This window comes from Oncorhynchus mykiss, chromosome 7, assembly GCF_013265735.2.
Source record: "Oncorhynchus mykiss isolate Arlee chromosome 7, USDA_OmykA_1.1, whole genome shotgun sequence".
In the NCBI taxonomy this organism is placed as follows: Eukaryota; Metazoa; Chordata; class Actinopteri; order Salmoniformes; family Salmonidae; genus Oncorhynchus; species Oncorhynchus mykiss.
This window is the reverse complement of record NC_048571.1, coordinates 70,992,596-71,018,916: the sequence shown is the minus strand read 5'-3', so window position 1 is coordinate 71,018,916 and position 26,321 is coordinate 70,992,596. Positions and strand designations below refer to the sequence as shown.

At 43.1% G+C, this 26,321-nt stretch overlaps 2 protein-coding genes across 3 annotated transcripts in view; both read left to right on the top strand.

The window, feature by feature from the left end:
- Positions 1–15: 15 nt before the first annotated feature.
- On the top strand, positions 16–14,477 carry LOC110528388 (achaete-scute homolog 5-like). 2 transcript variants are annotated; one of them, XM_036983979.1, is made up of 3 exons: positions 16–309; positions 10,980–11,197; positions 13,124–14,477. In XM_036983979.1, exon 3 carries the CDS (start codon positions 13,339–13,341, stop codon positions 13,996–13,998), a length of 660 nt encoding a protein of 219 aa, XP_036839874.1. In that variant the 5' UTR covers positions 16–309; positions 10,980–11,197; positions 13,124–13,338; the 3' UTR covers positions 13,999–14,477. The 2 variants fall into 2 exon arrangements, with proteins under 2 accessions (XP_036839874.1, XP_021466091.2); XM_021610416.2 differs by lacking the exon at positions 16–309 and having other exon boundaries at positions 10,127–11,197.
- A 4,664-nt stretch (positions 14,478–19,141) lies between these two features.
- Positions 19,142–26,321, top strand: part of LOC110528387 (dihydropyridine-sensitive L-type skeletal muscle calcium channel subunit alpha-1) — a 48,342-nt gene continuing 41,162 nt past the window's right edge. The window contains exons 1-2 of the mRNA XM_036983978.1: positions 19,142–19,640; positions 23,877–23,982. Coding sequence (XP_036839873.1) covers positions 19,450–19,640; positions 23,877–23,982 — 297 coding nt within the window. The 5' untranslated portion in view covers positions 19,142–19,449. The remainder of the gene's footprint in view (positions 19,641–23,876; positions 23,983–26,321) is intronic.

The window sequence follows — 26,321 nt, the reverse complement described above, 5'->3', positions numbered from 1 at the left end:
TGTCAACAGTTGGCTTTATTATCTCGAGTTGGTTTCCTGCTGATCTGATTGTTCTCTTGTTGTTGGAAAACCACTACAGGGTCCGATTTTTGTTTGTCACTTATAAACCTCCCCGACTTCACGCGCCGACTTTCGTCTACAGCCGGCTTCGTTAGCCTTCCGGCTCGAACACACACACTGCAACACCACAGGATAATTGCCGCTCCCGAATGCAGCTCCGTATGTATGAAGTGCTGCATGAGTTTTGGGATTTCGAGTGGTCACACCCATATTGATCAGACCACACCTCGCTGCTCCCACCAAACAGAAGTAAGTGTAGCTCCAAGGCTGTTTAAGAACAGTACGTACCGCTTTGGGGTAACGTATTGTTCAGTACAAACTGTCACGAAACCTAGCAAACGTTGAACCAAACTGAACGCATCTTTCTGGCACCCTTTGAATATCAGAAGGCTAAAGGACAGTTGGAGTTCGAGGTATATACAAATCTCCGCTGTTCAAAACATTTTAGTCTAAAAGAAATGTGACATAATGTCTAGATGCTTTTTATAGTGGAGATCAAGTTTATCAATTGCCTGGCTGGGCTGATGAGACAGTGGATTGCGCAGTCAGGTGGAACAGAGTAAATAGGCATTTTAAGGTCATAGATTTAGCCGGTGGTAATTTGTGGAATAGTCACCGGCTGGAATGCGGTTTTAACCAATCAGTATTCAGGATTAGAACCACCCTTTGTATAATACCAAAGAGAAATCCACTGGTTTCACAACCCGCTATGCCAAATAACCTCCCCCACCAGAACCACATTGCTTACATAAAATGTGGTTCTGGGTTGCCCAGATTATTATTCACTCAGACTATTGAGAAATACTTGAAGAAATTAGGAGATGGACATTTTAATGGCCAATAAATGGAGAAAGATTAAATTAACACCCAGTTGACTTCCATTAACTCCTTGAAGGAGTGCACACATTGTCCCAGAATCGCCCAGAATGCACCGTGCGGCCCATTGACAATTTTGTTTTAATTCCACCCTTTTTTAACCAGGTAGGCAAGTTGAGAACAAGTTCTCATTTACAATTGCGACCTGGCCAAGATAAAGCAAAGCAGTTTGACACATACAACGACACAGAGTTACACATGGAGTAAAACAAACATACAGTAGAAAAAATAAGTCTATATACAATGTGAGCAAATGAGAAGAGATAAGGGAGGTAATGGCAAAAAAAAGGCCATGGTGACGGAGGAAATACAATATAGCAAGGTAAACACTGGAATGGTAGATTTGCAGTGGAAGAAAGTGCGAAGTAGAGATAGAAATAATGGGGTGCAAAGGAGCAAAATAAATAAATACAGTAGGGGAAGGGGTAGTTGTTTGGGCTTATAGATGGGCTATGTACAGGTGCAGTCATCTGTGAGCTACTCTGACAGCTGGTGCTTAAAGCTAGTGAGGGAGATGTGTTTCCAGTTTCAGAGATTTTTGTAGTTCGTTCCAGTCATTGGCAGCAGAGAACTGGAAGGAGAGGCAGCCAAAGGAAGAGTTGGATTTGGGGGTGACCAGAGAGATATACCTGCTGAAGCGCGTGCTACAGGTGGGTGCTGCTATGGTGACCAGAGAGCTAAGGGGTGGACTTTACTTAGCAGGGTCTTGTAGATGACCTGGAGCCAGTGGGTTTGGCGACGATTATGAAGCGAGGGCCAGCCAATGAGAGCGTACAGGTCACAGTGGTGGGTAGTATATGGGGCTTTGGTGACAAAACGGATGGGACTGTGATAGACTGCATCCAATTTATTGAGTAGGGTATAGGAGGCTATTTTAAATGACATCGCCGAAGTCGAGGATTGGTAGGATGGTCAGTTTTACAAGGGTGTGTTTGGCAGCATGAGTGAAGGATGCTTTGTTGCGAAATAGGAAGCCAATTCTAGATTTAACTTTGGATTGGAGATGTTTGATATGAGTCTGGAGGGAGAGTTTACAGTCTAACCAGACACCTAGGTATTTGTAGTTGTCCACATATTCTAAGTCAGAACCATCCAGAATAGTGATGCTGGACGGGCGGGCAGGTGCAGGCAGTGATCGGTTGAAGAGCATGCATTTAGTTTTACTTGTATTTAAGTGCAGTTTGAGGCCACGGAAGGAGAGTTGTATGGCATTGAAGCTTGTCTGGAGGGTTGTTAACACAGTGTCCAAAGAAGGGCCAGAAGTATACAGAATGGTGTCATCTGCGTAGAGGTGGATCAGAGACTCACCAGCAGCAAGAGTGACATCATTGATGTATACAGAGAAGAGTCAGCCCAATAATTGAACACTGTGGCACCCCTCCAGGTGAGCTTCAATGCCATACAACTCCCCTTGTGGCACCCCCATAGACACTGCCAGAGGCCCGGACAACAGGCACTCTGATTTGACACACTATCAGAGAAGTAGTTGGTGAACCAGGCGAAGCAACCATTTGAGAAACCAAGGCTATCGAGTCTGCCGATGAGGATGTGGTGATTGACAGAGTCGAAAGCCTTGGCCAGGTCAATGAATACGGCTGTACAGTATTGTTTCTCATCGATGGCGGTTAAAATATAGTTTAGGACCTTGAGCGTGGCTGAGGTGCACCCATGACCAGCTCTGAAACCAGATTGCATAGCGGAGAAGGTATGGTGGGATTCAAAATGGTCGGTAATCTGTTTGTTGACTTGGCTTTCGAAGACCTTAGAAAGGCCGGGTAGGATAGATATAGGTCTGTAGCAGTTTGGGTCAAGAGTGTCCCCCCCTTTGAAGAGGGGAATAACCGCAGCTGCTTTCCAATCTTTGTGAATCTCAGACGACACGAAAGAGAGGTTGAACAGGCTAGTAATAGGGGTTGCAACAATTTTGGCAGATAATTTTAGAAAGAAAGGGTCCAGATTGTCTAGCCCGGCTGATTTGTAAGGGTCCAGATTTTGCAGCTCTTTCAGAACATCAGCTATCTGGATTTGGGAGAAGGAGAAATGGGGAAGGCTTGGGCGATGCATGGGTAACATACACAATGCCCGGTAATATGCATTGTATGGAGTTTCATAAAATGTTTCTTAAAAGGCCAGTGCAGAAGTTTTTATCTCAATATCAAATCATTTATAGGTAACAATTACAGTGGGGCAAAAAAGCATTTAGTCAGCCACCAATTGTGCAAGTTCTCCCACTTAAAAAGAGGAGAGAGGCCTGTAATTTTCATCATAGGTACACTTCAACTATGACAGACAAAATGAGAAGAAAAAAAATCCAGAAAATCACATTGTAGGATTTTTAATGAATTTATTTGCAAATTATGGTGGAAAATAAGTATTTGGTCACCTACAAACAAGCAATATTTCTGGCTCTCACAGACTTGTAACTTCTTCTTTAAGAGGCTCCTCTGTCCTCCACTCGTTACCTGTATTAATGGCACCTGTTTGAACTTGTTATCAGTATAAAAGACACCTGTCCACAACCTCAAACAGTCACACTCCAAACTCCACTATGGCCAAGACCAAAGAGTTGTCAAAGGACACCAGAAACAAAATTGTAGACCTGCACCAGGCTGGGAAGACTGAATCTGCAATAGGTAAGCAGCTTGGTTTGAAAAAATCAACTGTGGGAGCAATTATTAGGAAATGGAAGACATACAAGACCACTGATAATCTCCCTCGATCTGGGGCTCCACGCAAGATCTCACCCCGTGGGGTCAAAATGATCCCAAGAACGGTGAGCAAAAATCGCAGAACCACATGGGGGGACCTAGTGAATGACCTGCAGAGAGCTGGGACCAAAATAACAAAGCCTACCATCAGTAACACACTACGCCACCAGGGACTCAAATCCTGCAGTGCCAGACGTGTCCCCCTGCTTAAGCCAGTACATGTCCAGGCCCATCTGAAGTTTGCTAGAGAGCATTTGGATGGTCCAGAAGAAGATTGGGAGAATGTCATATGGTCAGATGAAACCAAAATATAACTTTTTGGTAAAAACTAAAATCGTCGTGTTTGGAGGACAAAGAATGCTGAGTTGCATCCAAAGAACACCGTACCTACTGTGAAGCATGGGGGTGGAAACATCATGCTTTGGGGCTGTTTTTCTGCAAAGGGACCAGGACGACTGATCCATGTAAAGGAAATAATGAATGGGGCCATGTATCGTGAGATTTTGAGTGAAAACCTCCTTCCATCAGCAAGGGCATTGAAGATGAAACGTGGCTGGGTCTTTCAGCATGACAATGATCCCAAACACACCGCCTGGGCAACGAAGGAGTGGCTTCGTAAGAAGCATTTCAAGGTCCTGGAGTGGCCTAGCCAGTCTCCAGATCTCAACCCCATAGAAAATCTTTGGAGGGAGTTGAAAGTCTGTGTTGCCCAGCAACAGCCCCAAAACATCACTGCTCTAGAGGAGATCTGCATGGAGGAATGGGCCAAAATGCCAGCAACAGTGTGTGAAAACCTTGTGAAGACTTACAGAAAATGTTTGACCTCTGTCATTGCCAACCAAGGGTATATAACAAAGTATTGAGATAAGCTTTTGTTATTGATCAAATACTTATTTTCCACCATAATTTGCAAATAAATTCATTAAAAATCCTACAATGTGATTTTCTGGATTTTTTTTCTCATTTTGTCTGTCATAGTTGAATCAAATCAAATCAAATGTATTTATATAGCCCTTCGTACATCAGCTGATATCTCAAAGTGCTGTACAGAAACCCAGCCTAAAACCCCAAACAGCAAGCAATGCAGATGTAGAAGCACGGTGGCTAGGAAAGGCCAAAACCTAGGAAGAAAGCTAGAGAGGAACCAGGCTATGTGGGGTGGCCAGTCCTCTTCTGGCTGTGCCGGATGGAGATTATAACAGAACATGGCCAAGATGTTCAAATGTTCATAAATGACCAGCATGGTCAAATAATAATAATCACAGGCAGAACAGTTGAAACTGGAGCAGCAGCACGGCCAGGTGGACTGGGGACAGCAAGGAGTCATCATGTCAGGTAGTCCTGAGGCATGGTCCTAGGGCTCAGGTCCTCCAAGAGAGAGAGAGAAAGAGAGAATTAGAGAGAGCATACTTAAATTCACACAGGACACCGGATAGGACAGGATAAGTACTCCAGATATAACAAACTGACCCTAGCCCCTGACACATAAACTACTGCAGCATAAATACTGGAGGCTGAGACAGGAGGGGTCAGGAGACACTGTGGCCCCATCCGATGACACCCCCGGACAGGGCCAAACAGGAAGGATATAACCCCACCCACTTTGCCAAAGCACAGCCCCCACACCACTAGTGGGATATCTTCAACCACCAACTTACCATCCTGAGACAAGGCCGAGTATAGCCCACAACGATCTCCGCCACGGCACAACCCAAGGGGGTGCGCCAACCCAGACAGGAAGATCACATCAGTGACTCAACCCACTGAAGTGACGCACCCCTCCTAGGGACTGTATGAAAGAGCCCAAGTAAGCCAGTGACTCAGCCCCTGTAATAGGGTTAGAGGCAGAGAATCGGAGTGGAAAGAGGGGAACCGGCCAGGCAGAGACAGCAAGGGCGGTTCGTTGCTCCAGAGCCTTTCCGTTCACCTTCCCACTCCTGGGCCAGACTACACTCAATCATATGACCCACTGAAGAGATGAGTCTTCAGTAAAGACTTAAAGGTTGAGACCAAGTTTGCGTCTCTCACATGGGTAGGTAGACCATTCCATAAAAATGGAGCTCTATAGGAGAAAGCCCTGCCTCCAGCTGTTTGTTTAGAAATTCTAGGGACAATTAGGAGGCCTGCGTCTTGTGACCGTAGCGTACGTGTAGGTATGCACGGCAGGACCAAATCAGAGAGATAGGTAGGAGCAAGACCATGTAATGCTTTGTAGGTTAGCAGTAAAACCTTGAAATCAGCCCTTGCCTTGACAGGAAGCCAGTGTAGGGAGGCTAGCACTGGAGTAATATGATCATTTTTTTTGGTTCTAGTCAGGATTCTAGCAGCCGTATTAGTTGAAGTGTACCTATGATGAAAATTACAGGCCTCTCTCATCTTTTTAAGTGGGAGAACTTGCACAATTGGTGGCTGACTAAATACTTTTTTGCCCCACTGTACCTGCTGGAGCGCATGCTACAGGTGGGTGCTGCTATGGTGACCAGCGAGCTAAGATAAGGGGGGACTTTACTTAGCAGAGTCTTGTAGATGACCTGGAGCCAGTGGTGAGGAAATTACTTTTAAAGAACGACCAGGCAGTTCTATTTGGTAGTTCTATCTTGACGGAAAATGTTGTAGTTGGGGATGGAAATCTCAGAATTTTTGGTGGGTACAGGAACACTGGTGGCCATCTTGAAACATGTGGGGAAAGCAAACTGGGATAGGGAGAGATTGAATATATCCATCAACACACCAGCGTAGTAGGTGTCCGTAACATGACTGGTTTTCCTTTTGTGATTGTCTGTATTCCCTGCCACATACTTCTCATGTCTGTGCCGTTGAATTGCGACTCCATTTTGTCTCTATATAGACATTTTGCTTGTTTGATTGCCTTGCGGAGGGAATAACTGCACTGTTTATATTCGGCCATATTCCCAGTCACCTTTCCATGGTTAAATCCGGTGGTTTGCGCTTTCAGTTTTGCGCGAATGCCGCCATCGATCCACGGTTTCTGGTTAGGGTAAGTTTTTAAAGCCACAGTGGGTACAACATCTCCTATAGACTTCCTTATAAACTCACTCACCGAATCAGCATATACGTCAATATTATTTTCTGAGGCTACCCGGAACATATATTATTAGTCCACGTGATCAAAACAGTCTTGAAACGTGGATTCCGATTGGTCAGACCAGCATTGAACAGTCATTTGCACGTGTACTTCCTGTTTGAGTTTCTACCTATAGGCTGTGTGCTTACGGTCATTGTCCTGTTGGAAGGTTAACCTTTGCCCCAGTCTGAGGTCCCTTAGCGCTCTGGAGTAGATTTTATGACTCTAATCAATTTCATACAATCATATGGTTTCAGGGTGGAATATTCTAATCATTAATTTAAACATTTAAATCCCATTGACAGCTGTAATGTAACCAAATGTGGAAAAAGTCAAGGGGTCTGAGTACTTTCTGAATGCACTGTATATTTATAAACTGATGACAGCTTTGCACACTCTTGGCATCCTTGTTTTCCCATACTTTTTTGATGGTGAGAGACGCTCTTCACATCTCCATCGCTCTTCAAAGTATTTATCCAAAACAGATGAGGTGTGTGTGTTATGGTTGGTCTGACACACTTAGATAGTGTGACATAGTTCTGTTCTTCTCTTTAAAGGGAATTACCTGTCCTATCTCATCTGTCACATTCCTTTTCCTGCACTTGTTGACTTCCAATCCCTACCAAGTCTCCCACAGATCCCTATGGTTAGTGAACAACATTTCCTGACATACTGTAAGTGCACAGTTGGATCATATAACCTCTGAACTATAGCGATGGGCTTACTTTGAGTCGCAAAACACAGTAGTCTATGTGGCATCAGACAGTTCATTTCAGACATTATCTCGCTATGATATTAATATTTGCTGTTTACTTTTTGGTTTTGTTCGCTAAATTGAATCTGTAATCACATTCACAGGACACTATATATGATATCCAACAATTTGCATGATGTTGCTGATAAAAATTGAGTTGATGAAGTTGTAGATGTTCCGTGGTTGTTATGGTAGATGTTTGCTAGTGGTGTGAGTGTGGAGTTGTTGTACTAGTATAGTGGCAGTATTTCAGTGATTGTATTTCCCTCTAGATGGTTGAGGATCTCAATCCAGCTCCATATTTGGAGGAGGAGCACGTCAAGCAGCAACGTAATGAGGGCATATTGATGTTGTTTTTACGGGCTGGCCATTCGAGTCCACACTAATCGTTATCTGGAGATGACTGATGTTTGGGGTCTTTAAAGTATGTCGTCTGCGTTTGATGTGAGTGTGTGTGTGTGTGCATACGTGTGTGATGTGTGTAATAGACAGACACGGCTGCAACTCAATCCCCCTCTCCCTGACTGTCTGTGACTCAGTCCCGGGCTCTTGTGTGAACCTTACTCGTCTCTAATCACAGAGAGCACACGCTCAGACCTGTCCCAGGCCACCCTGCAAATCACATCACATTTACATTTATTGTCATTTGAGTCATTTATAATTGTTTTAACTAAATAGAAAGAGTGAAGTCAAGAAATGGCTCTCTTTTTTTTTAAATGGCATGGTAAGAAACAAGTGGCACACAGAGTATCTTACATGTTCAACATACCACGATGAACACACAGAGTATCTTACATGTTCAACATACCACGATGAACACACAGAGTATCTTACATGTTCAACATACCACGATGAACACACAGAGTATCTTACATGTTCAACATACCACGATGAACACAGAGTATCTTACATGTTCAACATACCACGATGAACACACAGAGTATCTTACATGTTCAACATACCACGATGAACACACAGAGTATCTTACATGTTCAACATACCACAATGAACACACAGAGTATCTTACATGTTCAACATACCACGATGAACACACAGAGTATCGTACATGTTCAACATACCACGATGAACACACAGAGTATCTTACATGTTCAACATACCACGATGAACACACAGAGTATCTTACATGTTCAACATACCACGATGAACACACAGAGTATCTTACATGTTCAACATACCACGATGAACACACAGAGTATCTTACATGTTCAACATACCACGATGAACACACAGAGTATCTTACATGTTCAACATACCACGATGAACACACAGAGTATCTTACATGTTCAACATACCACGATGAACACACAGAGTATCTTACATGTTCAACATACCACGATGAACACACAGAGTATCTTACATGTTCAACATACCACGATGAACACAGAGTATCTTACATGTTCAACATACCACGATGAACACACAGAGTATCTTACATGTTCAACATACCACGATGAACACACAGAGTATCTTACATGTTCAACATACCACGATGAACACACAGAGTATCTTACATGTTCAACATACCACGATGAACACACAGAGTATCTTACATGTTCAACATACCACGATGAACACACAGAGTATCTTACATGTTCAACATACCACGATGAACACACAGAGTATCTTACATGTTCAACATACCACGATGAACACACAGAGTATCTTACATGTTCAACATACCACGATGAACACACAGAGTATCTTACATGTTCAACATACCACGATGAACACACAGAGTATCTTACATGTTCAACATACCACGATGAACACACAGAGTATCTTACATGTTCAACATACCACGATGAACACACAGAGTATCTTACATGTTCAACATACCACGATGAACACACAGAGTATCGTACATGTTCAACATACCACGATGAACACACAGAGTATCTTACATGTTCAACATACCACGATGAACACACAGAGTATCTTACATGTTCAACATACCACGATGAACACACAGAGTATCATACATGTTCAACATACCACGATGAACACACAGAGTATCTTACATGTTCAACATACCACGATGAACACACAGAGTATCTTACATGTTCAACATACCACGATGAACACACAGAGTATCTTACATGTTCAACATACCACGATGAACACACAGCAGCAAACACAGTGCAGTGCAATCAATGCCATATAGTAAACACAATCAGATGATGTTAAAGAACAATGTTGATTCAGACGATGGTTAATAGCAGAATCAGGTACTATAGCATTTACTGGTTCTGTGCATTTGCTCTGTTTAATTAATGGATCTACACTGAGTGTACAAAACATAAGAAACCCCTGCTCTTTCCATGACATAGACTGACCAGGTGAATCCAGGTGAAAGCTATGATCCCTTATCGATTTAACCTGTTAAATCCACTTTAATCAGTGTAGATGAAGGGGACAATTGAGACATGGATTGTGTATGTGTGTCATTCAGAGGGGGAATGGACAAGACAAAATATTTAAGTGCCTTTGAACGGGGTATGGTAGTAGGTACCAGGTGCACTGGTTTGTGTCAAGAACTGCAATGCTGCTGGGCTCAACAGTTTCCTGTGTTTATCAAGAATGGTCAACCACACAAAGGACATTCAGCCAATTTGACACAACTTTGGGAAGCATTGGAGTCAACATGGGCCAGCATCCCTGTGGAACGCTTTCAACACTCTGTAGAGTCCATGCCCCGTGTAAACTCAGTGTATATTTCACATTGTAGGAGAACAGGAAGAGTGTGCTTTCTAGAAAGGGGGTCCACCCAATGAGATTCTTTATTTATTAAATATTTTCAGTGATTTCTATGGTTCTACCTAAATGACTAGACTGTTTAATCAGTGTTGGAAGTAGAGGATTATGGATAGGAAACAGCAAACAGTCATTCTCAGGATGAAGCTCTGTGATTCTGCGCTGAACCAGTAAACCTGGCTATTACTGCAACTGACATTTAGCGGCAGTTTGAACAGTCCCTTCCTTTAAGACAATGAACAACAGGATGAAAAAGGAGATGATCCTTAGTTGTCAGAACAATGTAATTCTCGTTAAGACAATGCTTACTGCAGTTGACTCAATCAGCAATATGGAATTAAACACAAATCAATAGTGTAATGAGGTTTTTTTCATGCTCTGTCTCAGAGATCAGTGAGTCCTGTGTGGCTCAGTTGGTAGTTCATGGTGCTTGCAACGCCAGAGTAGTGGGTTTGATTCCCACTGGGTCCAGTCTGGAAAGGTACCAGAATGTGTGCCCTTGCTACTGTAAGTTGCTCTTGATAAGGACGTCTGCTAAATCTGTCTGACTCAACATTACTTACTGCAGTGTTGACAAGCTTGTCATTAATGTCAAACTATCATTACATTCTTGAATCAAACATTGGGAATGGGTGTGTTTATAAAATTCCACTTCTTTATGCTACAAACACTTTCTTCATCTCAGTTGATTTCCCAACCATCTCATTGTGGGCGGGGCCTCCAGGGGTGAGAGCAGGTAAGAGCTGGGATCCACCTTCAACGTGACACACAACTACAGAGAGACCACACCACCACGGAATACCTGAGAGGGACCGCACTGAGGTCCTGACTGCAGAGAGAGACTACCCCAGGCTGGCTAAGGACTTTCCCGTCTCCCCCCTGAGCACCTGGAGGCCTGGTACTCAATGTGGAGGAACCTGAGTCTCATCTGTTCATCTGAAGGTAAGATGGAGAGAGTAGAATGAACACATCTTAAATGGAGGAAACACATTTGACTTTTTGCATTATGTACGAGTCCATGCAAATAAATGCAATGAACTGTGTCATGTGACATGTAAATAATGCAGGATGAAGAGGTGTTAGTGTGGCCAAACAGTAAATATCCATTGTAGGCCTAAATATCTACAGTAAATATATATTATTTGTTCTGTCTTATATATCAGTAAGTTCGATTCAATGGACTGAAAAAGGATGCATTGTACATAATGCTTTAATATGATATCTTATGTTTGGTTCTATGATAATACGTAGAATGTAGATAGTATATAGATAGAGGTATATATAGATGGCGAGTATAGATAGATAATTCTTATTCATAATATAGTTTTAGATTATATGAATACCATTGTACTTATGAATTACAAGACATTGTAATTCTGCTTGTATTCCATCTATTCTATCTAAGTCCTAATACCTTGAGCAGCATCGCAATAGTGGAAACCAAGACTGTTCTCAGGGCAGACCTGGTTGTAGCTAGACATGTTTGAGTCACGTCAGGGACAATTTTAGCATTTTAGCTAACCCTATCCCTTTTTCTAACCTTAACCTAATTATCCTAACCTGCAACGATAATTCTCCTAACCGGCTGTGTAAGTTCTCCTAACCTGCTACGAAAAGTCACTTTTGCTCGTCAAAACCAGCCCAGCCCTGAGAACAGTCTTGGTTTCCACTAATGCGATACAGCAAACTGTGAATGCAAAGAAAGACTCAGCATACATGATTCCTCCTCTTGATGATTGGTTTTCCCCAGTACTTCAAGATACAGCGTTATCTGGTGGGGGTGGTGTGTGCTTGTGTGTGTCTCTGTGTGTGTGTTTAAAATTGTTACTTCAAAAGACATATACAACTGTCAATGTTGTATACAATAACCCTCTCTTTCAAATGCCAAAGTGGTTTTGGCAGAAGTTCCACTGTCTTTGGGAAACCCAACACTGGCTTAAAGAGAGGGGAATTCCTCTTCTCTCTCTCTCTCTCTGTCTCTCTCTGTCTCTCTCTCTCTCTGTCTCTCTCTCTCTCTCTCTCTCTCTCTCTCTCTCTCTCTCTCTCTCTCTCTCTCTCTCTGTCTCTCTCTTTCTGTCTCTCTCTTTCTGTCTCTCTCTCTCTGTCTCTCTCTCTCTTTCTCTCTCTCTCTCTCTGTCTCTCTCTCTCTCTCTCTCTCTTTCTGTCTCTCTCTCTCTGTCTCTCTCTCTCTCTCTCTCTCTCTTTCTGTCTCTCTCTCTCTGTCTCTCTCTCTCTTTCTCTCTCTCTCTCTCTCTCTCTGTCTCTCTCTCTCAATTCAATTCAATTCAATTCAATTCAAGGGCTTTATTGGCATGGGAAACATGTGTTAACATTGCCAAAGCAAGTGAGGTAGACAACATACAAAGTGAATATATAAAGTGAAAAACAACAAAAATGAACACTCTCTTTCTCTCTCTCTCTCTTTCTCTCTATCTGTGCAGAAGAGGGAGAGAAGAGAATGAAAGAAAGAGAGGAGAAGAAGAGGAGGGAGAGAGGGATTAGAAGATATTTTAAGATTATTGAGGGAAATTACAGTTCCGCCCACAATATTAACCCTTTCATGTGACGTTCATTGTTGCTTCTCAGAACAATTGACTTTTGATTTACAAAAAAGTCAAAGTAGATTAAAGCCAGAGTAGTCCAGAATTTGCATACTCTCATTGCAATAAAAAAATTAAGAATCTCAAGGAACCGAAAAGATCCTCAAGTGCAGCTACCTAATCCCTTACCTCTGAAGTTTATATAGCCTCACTTCATCTTTAAATACATGCAATAATCATCATTATCCTCAAAAAGTCCCCTGTTTGATGAAGGCGTCTCATTTAAATAAGCTCTAAACTTTCATCCTGTCTTAATTCACATCCACAGATCTACAAGAGGAGAGGAGAGCAGAGGAGAGTGTTTGATGATGAAGCTTCACCTGGTTTCTCCTTCCACTTGAGGGGAACAAGTTCCCCAGAAAACTGGATGTCACGAGCGGAGGAAACAACAAAACAAAGTGATTCACTAACTTGCCTCTTCGATTCCTAATCCATCAATTTGTCCACAGAGGATCTCTATCTCTGTTCCTTTACACCATCAACATGAGTGCTGCCTTCTCCCACCCATTCGTAGATCAGCGGCCCACTTACCTTAACAGAGGCAGCATCCTGCCATACAGACTGTCTCCCTCTAGTGGCCACTCGGAGAACCGCACCCACTCCCATTCCCACCACCTCCACTCTGACCCTCTGGCCCACACCGTGCCCTTACTCCTCTACCCCACCACCATGGATCCCCGAGGCCTCTATAATGCCTCATTCCGGGGCCCCCGAGGCCCCACCCTGCTCCCATACTTATCTCCCTTCCACCATGGGCGCTTCGGGGTGTATGAATGCCCCTTCGAGCCGGCGTTTCTACAGAAGAGGAACGAGCGGGAGCGTCAGAGGGTAAAGTGTGTGAACCAGGGCTATGCCAAGCTGAGGGACCATCTGCCAGGGGGCACCAGTGAGAAGAGGCTCAGTAAAGTGGAGACACTCAGGGCAGCGATTCGTCATATTAAATACCTGCAGGGTCTGGTGGAGGGGCAGGGGAAAGGGAGAGAGGGGCATGAAGAGGAACAGGCATGCCACAGCCCCAGTTCTGCTCCATGTAGGACAGAGGACTCGGGACACAGAGATGGGGGGTCAACTCGCTCTCTCTCACACTCTTCCAGTATCTCCCCGGGGGTAGACTGTGGGGAGACAGAGGGCTCTGGGACCTAGGGGATTATGGGTAGTGTCGTTTGTGAGAGGGACTGTGGATGGACATTTGTAGAAAGGGTGTGAGTACCCCCTCTCCAAGGACTGCTCACCACAACATCACACCCTGAGCACAAAGATGAATAATGTAATACTTTTCCGCTTGATACTGTGTTATGTATTGGCAATGTGTATTGTTTTGTGACACTAAAATGTTGTACCAAACCATTTTGGAAATCTGATTATGTAAAAAAAAAAATACACTTCTGATTTTAAGATCAACACCTGAATCTCTGAGAGCAATTCATTCAATAATGCTTCTACACCTGCATTGCTTGCTGTTTGGGGTTTTAGGCTGGGTTTCTGTACAGCACTTTGTGACATCTGCTGATGTATGAAGGGCTATATATAAATACATTTGATTTGATTTAAATAAGTATGAAATGAGAAACTGATCACTGTAGCGACACATTACGGTTTGTTATCAAAATAAACATTTTATTACAGCGCATGACTTCTTTTGGAAATTTCAGTGTGATATTGAGTGAAAAAACTGGAAATAAAGACATTTGATTCCTTTTTTAACACACATAGTCTTGGAAAAGAAGCAGATTCTACAACGGGACAACTGATGCTGAAAGGAAAAAATAGTTTTGGTTAAACAGTATTTATAATAGTGTTCATCTAATTGTCTTATTAGTTGTAATAGTTTGGCATAATTGTGCTCATTCCTCAGACTTCGTTGACTGATGACTCAAACTAAATTTGTTTGCGAAACGTTCATAGGCATGGGGTTAGGCCGGAGCAATGAGTCTGGGTAGCCAGGCAACGGACTAAGGGCCTGTCACAAATGTTTGGTTGCTGTATTCGGGTTCTACATGTATATATACAGCACAAAGCCTTTCACATATATTGCACAAAGCATTAGACATGATAGAGCACAAACTGATACCATAAATAGTAGGAGTCATAAGAGTGGCAACTGTTGACTTACACTACCGTTCAAAAGTTTGGGGTCACTTAGAAATGTCCTTGTTTTTGAAAGAAAAGCACATTTTTGTCCATTAAAATTACATAAAATTGATCACAAATAGAGTGTAGAAATTGTTAATATTGTAAATGACTATTGTAAGATGGAAACAGCCTAGATGGCCAGCATCCCAGAGTCGCTTCTTCACTGTTGACGTTGAGACTGGTGTTTTGCGGGTACTATTTAATGAAGTTGCGAGTTGAGGACTTGTGAGGCATCTGTTTCTCAAACTAGACACTCTAATGTACTTGTCCCCTTGCTCAGTTGTGCACCGGGGCCTCTCACTGCTCTTTCTATTCTGCTTAGAGCCAGTTTGCGATGTTCTATGAAGGGAGTAGTACACAGCATTGTATGAGATCTTCAGTTTCTTGGCAATTTCTCACATGGAATAACTTTAATTTCTCAGAACAACAATAGACTGACGAGTTTCAGAAGAAAGTTATTTGTTTCTGGCCATTTTGAGCCTGTAATCCACAAATACTGATGCTCCAGATACTCAACTAGTCTAAAGAAGGCCAGTTTTAGTGCTTCTTTAATCAGAACAACAGTTTTCAGCTGTGCTAACATAATTGCAAAAAGGTTTTCTAATGATCAATTAGCCTTTTAAAATGATCAACTTGGATTAGCTAACACAATGTGCCATTGGAACACAGGAGTGATGGTTGCTGATAATGGACCTCTGTACGCCTATAGATATTCCATAAAAAATCAGCCGTTTCCAGCTACAATGGTCATTTACAACATTAACAATGTCTACACTGAATTTTTGATCAATTTGATGTTTTTTTAATGTACAAAAAATGTGCTTTTCTTTCAAAAACAAGGACATTTCTAATTGACCCCAAACTTTTGAATAGTAGTGTAGATCTCACTGGCAATAATTCCAACAAGATCTCATGGTTTGACATAGTCAATATTTGACATTTGTCCGGGGGGATAAACGTTGAGTTTTGATGGTTAAGTATAGGCATTAGTTATGATTGGTGAAGTTAAAGGAGCAGTGCAGTCAAAACTTGATTTTCCAGTTTTTTTTAAATACCAGTCAAAAGATTGGACACACCTACTTATTCAAGGGTTTTTCTTTATTTGTAGTATTTCCTACATTGTATAATAATAGTGAAGACATCAACACTATGAAATAACACATATGGAATCATGTCCTAACCAAAAATAGTTACTAGATCAAAATATATATTATATTATGTCTACATTCAACTGGTAAATGTTGATTCTGATATGATAAAGATTTTTTTTTAAATCCTTAATAGGGTGTGGTGCCTGGCCTTAAACTAGAGATATCCTTTTCTTTGTATGGGCTGTGTCTCAATCCAACACATCCGCTTATGTTGGCCTTCAGCATCTGCGGTGGAAAGTGTCAGAGCTACAATGCTGTTTGTCAGAGCAGGAGACATCCCGAAAATTGGTCTTCTCATGAAAATGGTTTGCCTACATACTAACCACTCTATGGAAAGATGACGAACACGATCGTGCTCTCTGTTTTGCTCTACGACCCCTACAAGTGTCACAGGACTCGTCTGAAGTTGGTACTGCCGATATGTTAACTTATGTCTATAGCGTTCAAACGGTTTGTTCTACAATCTAACCACTCTATGTAAAGATGAGACTCTGATGAACACAATGGTGTTCTCCGAAAGAATGCATTTTTATCCTTTTAGGGGCAATCTGGGAGGAAACCAAGACTATTATCCCCCTACTATTTGGTAGTAGTTGGGGAAAGACCAGAGAAGTGACCACTAATGGATGACAGTGAAAGTATGCTTGAATAAAACACACTACAGGTAAGTGCCCAGACGTCCAACGTTTTTGGGTGTAGAGGCTAAGGCCAGTGCATTGACGGGGCAATAGTGGAACAACAAAGCATTAGTAAATACATCACAATAATCTCATGTTTGCTCTTACCAGCGGTACAAGCAACACGCCATGACAACTATGTGCAATGTTTTATAAATAACAAAGCTAATACTTGACTGAGTCTTTTAGGTGCCCTTTGGCAAACTCCAAGCGGGCTGTCATGTGCCTTTTCCTGGGGAGTGGCTTCCGTCTGGCCACTCTACCATAAAGGTCTGATTGGTGGAGTGCTGCAGAGATTGTTGTCCTTCTGGAACAATCCTGTCTCTGGGCTCTACAGACAATTCCTTCGAACTCTTGGCTTGGTTTTTGCTCTGACATGCACTGTCAACTGTGGGACCTTATATAGACAGGTGTGTGCTTTTCCAAATCATGTCCAATCAATTTAATTTACTACAGGTGGAAACAGACTGCACCTGAGCTCAATTTCGAGTCTCATAGCAAAGGGTCTGAATACTTATGTAAATGAGTTATCTCTGTTTTTTATTTTCATTTATTTTGCACAACAAAACAGTTTTTGCTTTGTAGGGATTAATTACCGATTTTAGAATAAGGCTGTCAAGGGGTCTGAATACTTTCCGAATGCTCTGTACATTCCATCCAGCCACTGGTCTCACTCAGCAATAACCACAGTAATAATCAAGATGATCAGAAATCATCATCACCTGTCTGAAAATAGGCCACAAGAGCCTTACCCACTCTCTCACCACTAGCTAGGCCTTAACCACTCTCTCACCACTAGTTAGGCCTTAACCACTCCCTCACCACTAGCTAGGCCTTACCCACTCTCTCACCACTAGCTAGGCCTTAACCACTCTCTCACCACTAGTTAGGCCTTAACCACTCTCTCACCACTAGCTAGGCCTTAACCACTCTCTCACCACTAGTTAGGCCTTAACCACTCTCTCACCACTACCTAGGCCTTACCCACTCTCTCACCACTAGCTAGGCCTTAACCACTCTCTCACCACTAGCTAGGCCTTAACCACTCTCTCACCACTAGCTAGGCCTTAACCACTCTCTCACCACTAGCTAGGCCTTAACCACTCTCTCACCACTAGCTAGGCCTTAACCACTCTCTCACCACTAGCTAGGCCTTAACCACTCTCTCACCACTAGCTAGGCCTTACCCACTCTCTCACCACTAGCTAGGCCTTACCCACTCTCTCACCACTAGCTAGGCCTTACCTACTCTCTCACCACTAGCTAGGCCTTACCCACTCTCTCACCACTAGCTAGGCCTTAACCACTCTCTCACCACTAGCTAGACCTTAACCACTCTCTCACCACTAGCTAGGCCTTACCTACTCTCTCACCACTAGCTAGGCCTTACCCACTCTCTCACCACTAGCTAGGCCTTACCCACTCTCTCACCACTAGCTAGGCCATAACCACTCTCTCACCACTAGCTAGGCCTTAACCACTCTCTCACCACTAGCTAGGCCTTAACCACTCTCTCACCACTAGCTAGGCCTTAACCACTCTCTCACCACTAGCTAGACCTGAACCACTCTCTCACCACTAGCTAGGCCTTAACCACTCTCTTCATAAAATAGGAAAGCACAACACAGTTGATGTCCCAACTGTCCAGCAACAGAAACCACAGTTCACGTCATCCTTCACTGTCATGGATGCATCAAAGGCAGACTCAGAAGAAACACATTCATGGGAATGGGATAATTTATTTCCTCCGTTCATCATGTATGAACTAGCACTGCGCTTGATTCCCAAACATACATCAGAGGTCATGGAGGGTTCAGTCAGCCAATGAGGAGAATCCTCAACTCCAGTGGTAGAAGTCATGTCTGTCAAGGCAGCTAAAAAGTCATTGAAAGTCATACAGTAAAGCCAATGTCTGCTACGACCAATGACAGGACACCCCTCCAACCCTTTTAGCCAATGACACAATATTACTGTAGGGGCAAGAACGACATAGTACGTGTCTTACCCTGCCATACGTTTCAGTCTTGGTAAATGTACACACACACACACACACACACACACACACACACACACACACACACACACACACACACCATACCTCCAGCCATGCCCAATCGCCCCTCTCATATATCTTTGCCCATGTCACCCCTCCACAGCAGAATGACAATGATTGTCTATATTTATTATTCCGCTGACCAACTGTTCCTCCAACCAATACTCTCACAGAGAGGCACAGTCCTGTCGTATCAGAAAGGGAGAGAGAGAGAGGGGGGGGGGGGGGGGGGGGGACCGGAGAGAGAGGGGAACAGGAGAGAGACAGTCAGACACTGTCAGTCATAGAGTGTATGACCAAGAAAGAGGACAGGGAGATATAGACAGCAGAGAGGAGAGAGGAGAGCAGACCCAGCAGGTTATGAAGTGAACTAGTAGGATTACCTTGTCAGAGCAGACCTAGATTAGCTGAGCCAGCTGACCTGGTGGAATACAGCACCGAAGGCAACCATCTTCACTTGGGCCAACTTGGGCCAATATCTGGAGGACCAGATCCGTTTGGGAGTACAGTAGGTGTCTGGCTGAGGAGGCCATTTTAGCGACCGACTTCACTTCATCCAAACTTTCCAGGTAGAGTCAAGATGGGGGACAGTGGTGGCGAACCGAACCTGCAGTCCTACATTATGGACGAGGAAACTCTGAAGAGAAAGCAGAAGGAGAAGCTAAAGAAGCTCCTGGCCACTGGAGGAAACCCTCGGCCTGCGCGCTCTCTCTTCTTCCTCACGCTGAAGAACCCTTTCCGCAAGGCTGCCATTAACATTGTGGAATGGAAGTATCCTTTAGTGGTCAGGGGCCAGGGGTCAGGGGTCAGGGGACAGGAGTGTGTGGGAAAATTGGACGGGTTGTCACTTGATAGCCATGCTCAGAGTCATGTAGATATGATGTAGCCTGGTCCCAGATCTGTTTGTGCTGTCTTGTCAACACAGCACAAACAGACTAGGTATCAAAAGGTTTTAACCATGAAGCAGGGTCATGCTCTTGGGCATTCATGGTTTGAAAGCACTGCACTTCTATTGTTTCTTACATGGCCAGATAGTGAAGCCTGTCTTTGGACTTGCAGGATAGCAAATGACTGTTGATGACACTGATAATGCACCTTTAGTTTGGTCTTGTATTGATGACCAATTCAACCCAGTAGTGTTTTCCACATGGTGGTCTGGATAACCCAGTAGTGTTTTCCACATGGTGTTCTGGATAACCCAGTAGTGTTTTCCACATGGTGTTCTGGATAACCCAGTAGTGTTTTCCACATGGTGTTCTGGATAACCCAGTAGTGTTTTCCACATGGTGTTCTGGATAACCCAGTAGTGTTTTCCACATGGTGTTCTGGATAACCCAGTAGTGTTTTCCACATGGTGGTCTGGATAACCCAGTAGTGTTTTCCACATGGTGTTCTGGATAACCCAGTAGTGTTTTCCACATGGTGTTCTGGATAACCCAGTAGTGTTTTCCACATGGTGTTCTGGATAACCCAGTAGTGTTTTCCACATGGTGTTCTGGATAACCCAGTAGTGTTTTCCACATGGTGTTCTGGATAACCCAGTAGTGTTTTCCACATGGTGTTCTGGATAACCCAGTAGTGTTTTCCACATGGTGTTCTGGATAACCCAGTAGTGTTTTCCACATGGTGTTCTGGATAACCCAGTAGTGTTTTCCACATGGTGGTCTGGATAACCCAGTAGTGTTTTCCACATGGTGGTCTGGATAAAGCCGTTGATGGACGTTTTTGGACATGTAAAATATGAGCTTGTTAAAGCGGCGGCGTAATGATATTCCTGGGGTTGTACGGACACCTGTCCTCCCTCGTCACAGCCTAAAAACAGACACGCTAAGCTGTGAGAACGCTGCCTCAAATACAGACTGGTGGCGGGACTGGGTACTGCAGTCTGAGAGGGCACAGCATGATTTGTATTTATTTGATTTATTTATCCTTTATTTAACTAGGCAAGTCAGTTAAGAAGAAATTCTTATTTACAATGACGGCCTAGCAAAAGGCAAAAGGCCTCCTGCGGGGACGGGGGCCTGGGCTTTAAAAACATTTTTTAAATACAAAATAAATATATGACTAAAAACACATCACAACAAGAGAGACAACACAACACTACATAAAGAGAGACTTAAGACAACAGCGTAGCAAAGCAGCAACACATGAAAACACAGGATGGTAGCAACACAACATGACAACAACATGGTAGCAACACAACCAAACAACAACATGGTAGCAACACAAAGTGGTAGCAGCACAAAACATGGTACAAACATTATTGGGCACAGACAACAACACAAAGGGCAAGAAGGTAGAGACAACAATACATCACACAAAGCAGCCACAACTGTCAGTAAGAGTGTCAATGATTGAGTCTTTGAATGAAGAGATTGAGATAAAACTGTCCAGTTTGAGTGTTTGTTGCAGCTCGTTCCAGTCTCTAGCTGAAGCGAACTGAAAAGAGGAGCGACCCAGGAATGTGTGTGCTTAGGGGACCTTTAACAGAATGTGACTGGCAGAATGGGTGTTGTATGTGGAGGATGAGGGCTGCAGTAGATATCTCAGATAGGGGGTAGTGAGGCCTAAGAGGGTTTTATAAGTAAGCATCAACCAGTGGGTCTTGCGACGGGTATATAGAGATGACCAGTTTACAGAGGAGTATAGAGTGCAGTGATGTGTCCTATAAGGAGCATTGGTGGCAAATCTGATGGCGGAATGATAAAGATCATCTAGCTGTTCGAGAGCACCCTTTCCTTCCGATCTATAAATTATATAAATTAATCTAGCATGGGTAGGATAGTCATCTGAATCAGGGTTAGTTTGGCAGCTGGGGTGAAAGAGGAGCAATTACGATAGAGGAAACCAAGTCTAGATTTAACTTTAGCCTGCAGCTTTGTTATGTGTCGAGAGAAGTGCAGTGCACCGTCTAGCCATACTCCCAAGTACTTGTATGCGATGACTACTTCAAGCTCTAAACCCTCAGAGGTAGTAATCACACTGGTGGGGATAGGGGCATTCTTCTTACCAAACCACATGGCCTTTGTTTTGGAGGTGTTCAGAACAAGGTTAAGGGCAGAGAAAGCTTGTTGGACACTAAGAAAGCTTTGTTGTAGAGCATTGAACGCAAAATCCGGGTAGTGGCCAGCTGAGCATAAGACTGTATCATCTGCATATAAATGGATGAGAGAGCTTCATACTGCCTGAGTTAAGTTGTTGATGTAAATTGAGAAGAGTGTGGGGCAAAGGATTGAGCCTTGGGGTACTACCTTGGTGACAGGCAATGGCTGAGACAGCAGATTTTCTGACTATATACACTGCACTCTTTGAGAGAGGTAGTTAGCAAACCAGGCCAAAGATCCCTCAGAGACACTAATATTCCTTAGCCGGCCCACAAGAATGGAATGGTGATGATAATGTAGTTGTGGTATATCATCCATGATAGTACCCTGATTATGGCTTTGTATTTATTACACATCCAGGAGTGTAATACTACACAAGATTGACCATTTGAATGTGCTGTACTGAAGGGAGCCAGATATTTGAACTCTCCACCATCTTCACCCGGTACAGCCAGAAGAGGCCTGGCCACCTCTCAGAACCTGGTTCCTCTCTAGGTTTCTTCCTAGGTTCCTGCCTTTATAGGGAGTTTTTCCTAGCCACCGTGCCTCTATATCTGAATATCTTGCTGTTTGGGGTTTAAGGCTGGGTTTCTGTATTAGCACGTTGTGACATCTGCTGATGTAAAAAGGGCTTTATAAATACATTTGATTGATTGATTGGTCTTTACCACAGGTGGCAATGTAAATAGGTCAGATTTTCTTGTAACTGACCCATTGTGTTGGCCTCAAACGTCTTCCAGTGTTTTAGATATGGGGATGTCCCTATTGAGGGGTTGGGTGGCACTAACATGCACATATAGCAGACTCACTTTATTGATGACTCACATTTTTATGATTCAGATTGCCAAGATTGCAATGGTTACGCTGTTAATAGTTATCCAGTAACCTAGTGATTCTCAGCTCCTCCAATACCCCTGAACAGCACACATTGTTGTTGTAGCCCTGGACAAACAACTGACACAAAACTAGCTAGAGCACGAGTTCACTGTAATATGAGGCCTGTTAAACCATACTGTACACCTTAAGGCTGTTTAGATCAGTCATCTGATAGTTGGGTGAGGTAAGATCTCATCGAGATGCATGTGTGCTACCCGAAGGCCTCGAACAGTGGAATAGCTATCCATATCCATCCATACTGCTTGGTTAGGTAATATCAGTGTGTTCCTGTGTGTTTGAAAATAAATGAGCATACCCCACACACCGTTTAGATACTCTGTGAGCATCTCACTGTCTTTTGAAATGATATTAATACTATACATCTTGCATCCAGTGGTGTAAAGTACTTAGTTAAGTAAAAATACTTGAAAGTACTGCTTAAGTCGTTTTTTTGGGGTATCTGTACTTTACTTTACTATTTATCATTTTGACAACTTCTACTTTTACTCCACTACATTCCTAAAGAAAATAATGTACTTTCTACTCCATACATTTTCCCTGACACCCAAAAGTACTCATTAACATGCTTAGCAGGACAGGAAAATTGTCTAATTCACACACTTAAAAAGAAAATCTCTGGTCATCCCTACTGCATCGGATCTGGCGGACTCACTAAACACACATGCTTTGTTTGTAAATGATGTATGAGTGTTGGAATGTGCCCCTGGCTATCCGTAAATTTAAAAAACAAGGTTTTGCTTGATATAAGGAATTTGAAATAATTTTAGCAATTACATTTATTTTTGATACTTAAGTACATTTAAAACCAAATACTTTTTGAATTTTGCTCAAGTAAGATTTTACTGGGTGACTTTCACTTTTACTTGAGTAATTTTCTATTAAGGTATCTTTACTTTTACTCAAGTATGACAATTGGGTAATTTTTCCGCTAGTACTTGCATCTCTGTAATCCACTGGATGTGTGTAAACAGTGTAAGTTGAACCTTTCCTAAGTGTTTGCCTTCAGACCTTTCGAGATCATTATCCTGCTGACCATCTTTGCCAACTGCGTGGCCCTGGCTGTGTTTCTTCCCATGCCTGAGGAGGACAGCAACAACACCAACAGTAACCTGGTGAGTATGGACCCGTATGGACCTAGTACCCATCTCACATCTCATATGATGCAGAGCATCTTATTCTACTAGTTGTGGTTGAATGAATTGAGGTTGGGAAGCAGGGTTTTCACAGGAAGCCTCCCTGTCTGACATGAATACACAGAACATGTATGTCTGAATGTGTAGTGAGCACCTCTTTCATACCTCGATCATGGAGGTGAATGAGCTGGTTATTTCGTGGCCCTGCTGCAAATTGGTCACCGTTCTGTTGTAGGAGCACAGTTCATAAATCAATCAGACTGGGATCTGGAGTCTAGTGTGGCCATCTTGGCTCCACTTCTCATGACTTATAACAGGCACGAAGGCCTGGATGTTTGGTGTAATCCAGTTTCAGTGCAATTTGATCTAGCAGCAAAGGATTGAAATGTTGTGGGCCTGATGCCAGACTGGAACTAACTGCTATCCAACTATGATAGTTCTACTCATTTTGAGTTTAGTCTGAAAAATATAATGAATTCAACCACAAAATGCCCATTTAAGAAATGGTTAGACCGAGATGTCTATTTCTGAGTGACCCAGTCAGGAGATAAATATAGAGGTTGTCAAAACAGACGTGAAGAAGCCCTGCACCCTATCATCTCTGTATGTCATCATCAGTGGACATGTGTGAGTGTGGACTGCTGTACAATATGAGTATATTTGTGTGTCAGAGAAACCTGATGATGCATCAATATACTGTACTATGTCCATGTCCTCTGGGATGATAGTGACCTGTTGCTTGGTGTATGAATCCAGCCGTGTTGAAGCAGGGTGAGGACAGGAATGAACAGGGATACTTTTCGGCCCACTACACCCTATTACTGAGAATCATGTAGTGAGGGGGTGTGCAGTTTTCTTAACCAGCCACATGAGAAGCAGTTGCCATATGCTTTGACTGGGGTGGAACCACTGACCTGATGCCTGCAGTATCTCAGTCATCCGTCACTTACAGTTACAGAGACACAGATCCAGGCTCAGTTTCATCTGCCTGTAGGTGGAAGGGATGGGGTGTTCTGTAACTGTAATGACCTGTGCTATTTGGGGTCTGGCTTTTTGAATGATCTAAGATACGGTTCACCTTTCGCCATGGCTGAATGTGCACTTTTCAAATCTTCTGTGTACTGAAAAGAAAAATATGTTTTTTTTAATGTAACATCAGTGCAAGATTTACAAGTGCTGTTATAGTGTTGTTATACTGTGGTGTACTAGTTGGAATACTGTTATGGATAATTATAGTGGTCTCAGTTATTATAGGCTGTGAAATGCTGGGTCAGATTGTACTAGAGCTACCCATCAAAGGCCATCTCCAAGAGGATATTTTTTGCATCCCTAATAAAGGCTGGTCATTTTTTTTAGCTCACAGACATCCACTAGAGAGTAGGCATAAGAACAGTATCATGAAGGAAATACAGACTGATGCTGTGCTGCGTCTTCTCTTTTGATAAGCTACAGCTGTACAGTAGCATGGCAACATTTCATTCTCTTCTTCTTCTTCTTTTTAAGGAGTGGGGCTGTCCCACTCCTCTCGTATGTTTTTGCTTTATTTTTTGGATAGGATAGATAGAGAGGAAAGAGAGTTTCATAGAGTTGCTGAAATAGCAGTGATCCAGATTCAAACTTTACATGTTTGCAATTGCAGCTTAGGCTACAGTAGGGTAAAAATGTATAGCTGTGAGCTTGATGCAACCGATTCCAAAATTGTCCTTTGCTTAAAAAATGTGTTCCTTCTAGTCATGATGTCTGTTCTACGGATCTTAACCTGGGCCACATTGTGATGTCAGAGACAGAGGGACTCTGTTCACACCAGAGCAGTGGCCATCAGGTTACAAAAGCTTTTGTACCTGTAAAGCACAGACCCATAGAGAGACTGGCCCTGTCCCTGCAGCATAATGTCCTCAATCCAGCTGACTGAGAGGGACAGGTGCTCCCTCTCCCCCTCCTGGTCCCCTCCCCCTGGTCCCCTCCCTTCAGCTGGGTGTGTAAAGGCTATATATATAGACCGCCCCTCTTCAGTCCATCTACCACACCACATGGACTCAGTGGGGCACCAGAGGAATGTGTGACGCCACTGTTGAGCCGCATCATGTAATCAATATGTGTGTGTGTGTGTGTGTGTGTGTGTGTGTGTGTGTGTGTGTGTGTGTGTGTGTGTGTGTGTGTGTGTGTGTGTGTGTGTGTGCGCGTGGGTTAGTATGTGAAACCCAAAGACACATTCTATAAATGCCCCTATAGGAATGTTCATGACTTGACAGAATCTAACCCCAGTGTAATTTAGGTTCTCTGTGCTACATACAGTATTAAAGGTATTGTTTTTACGC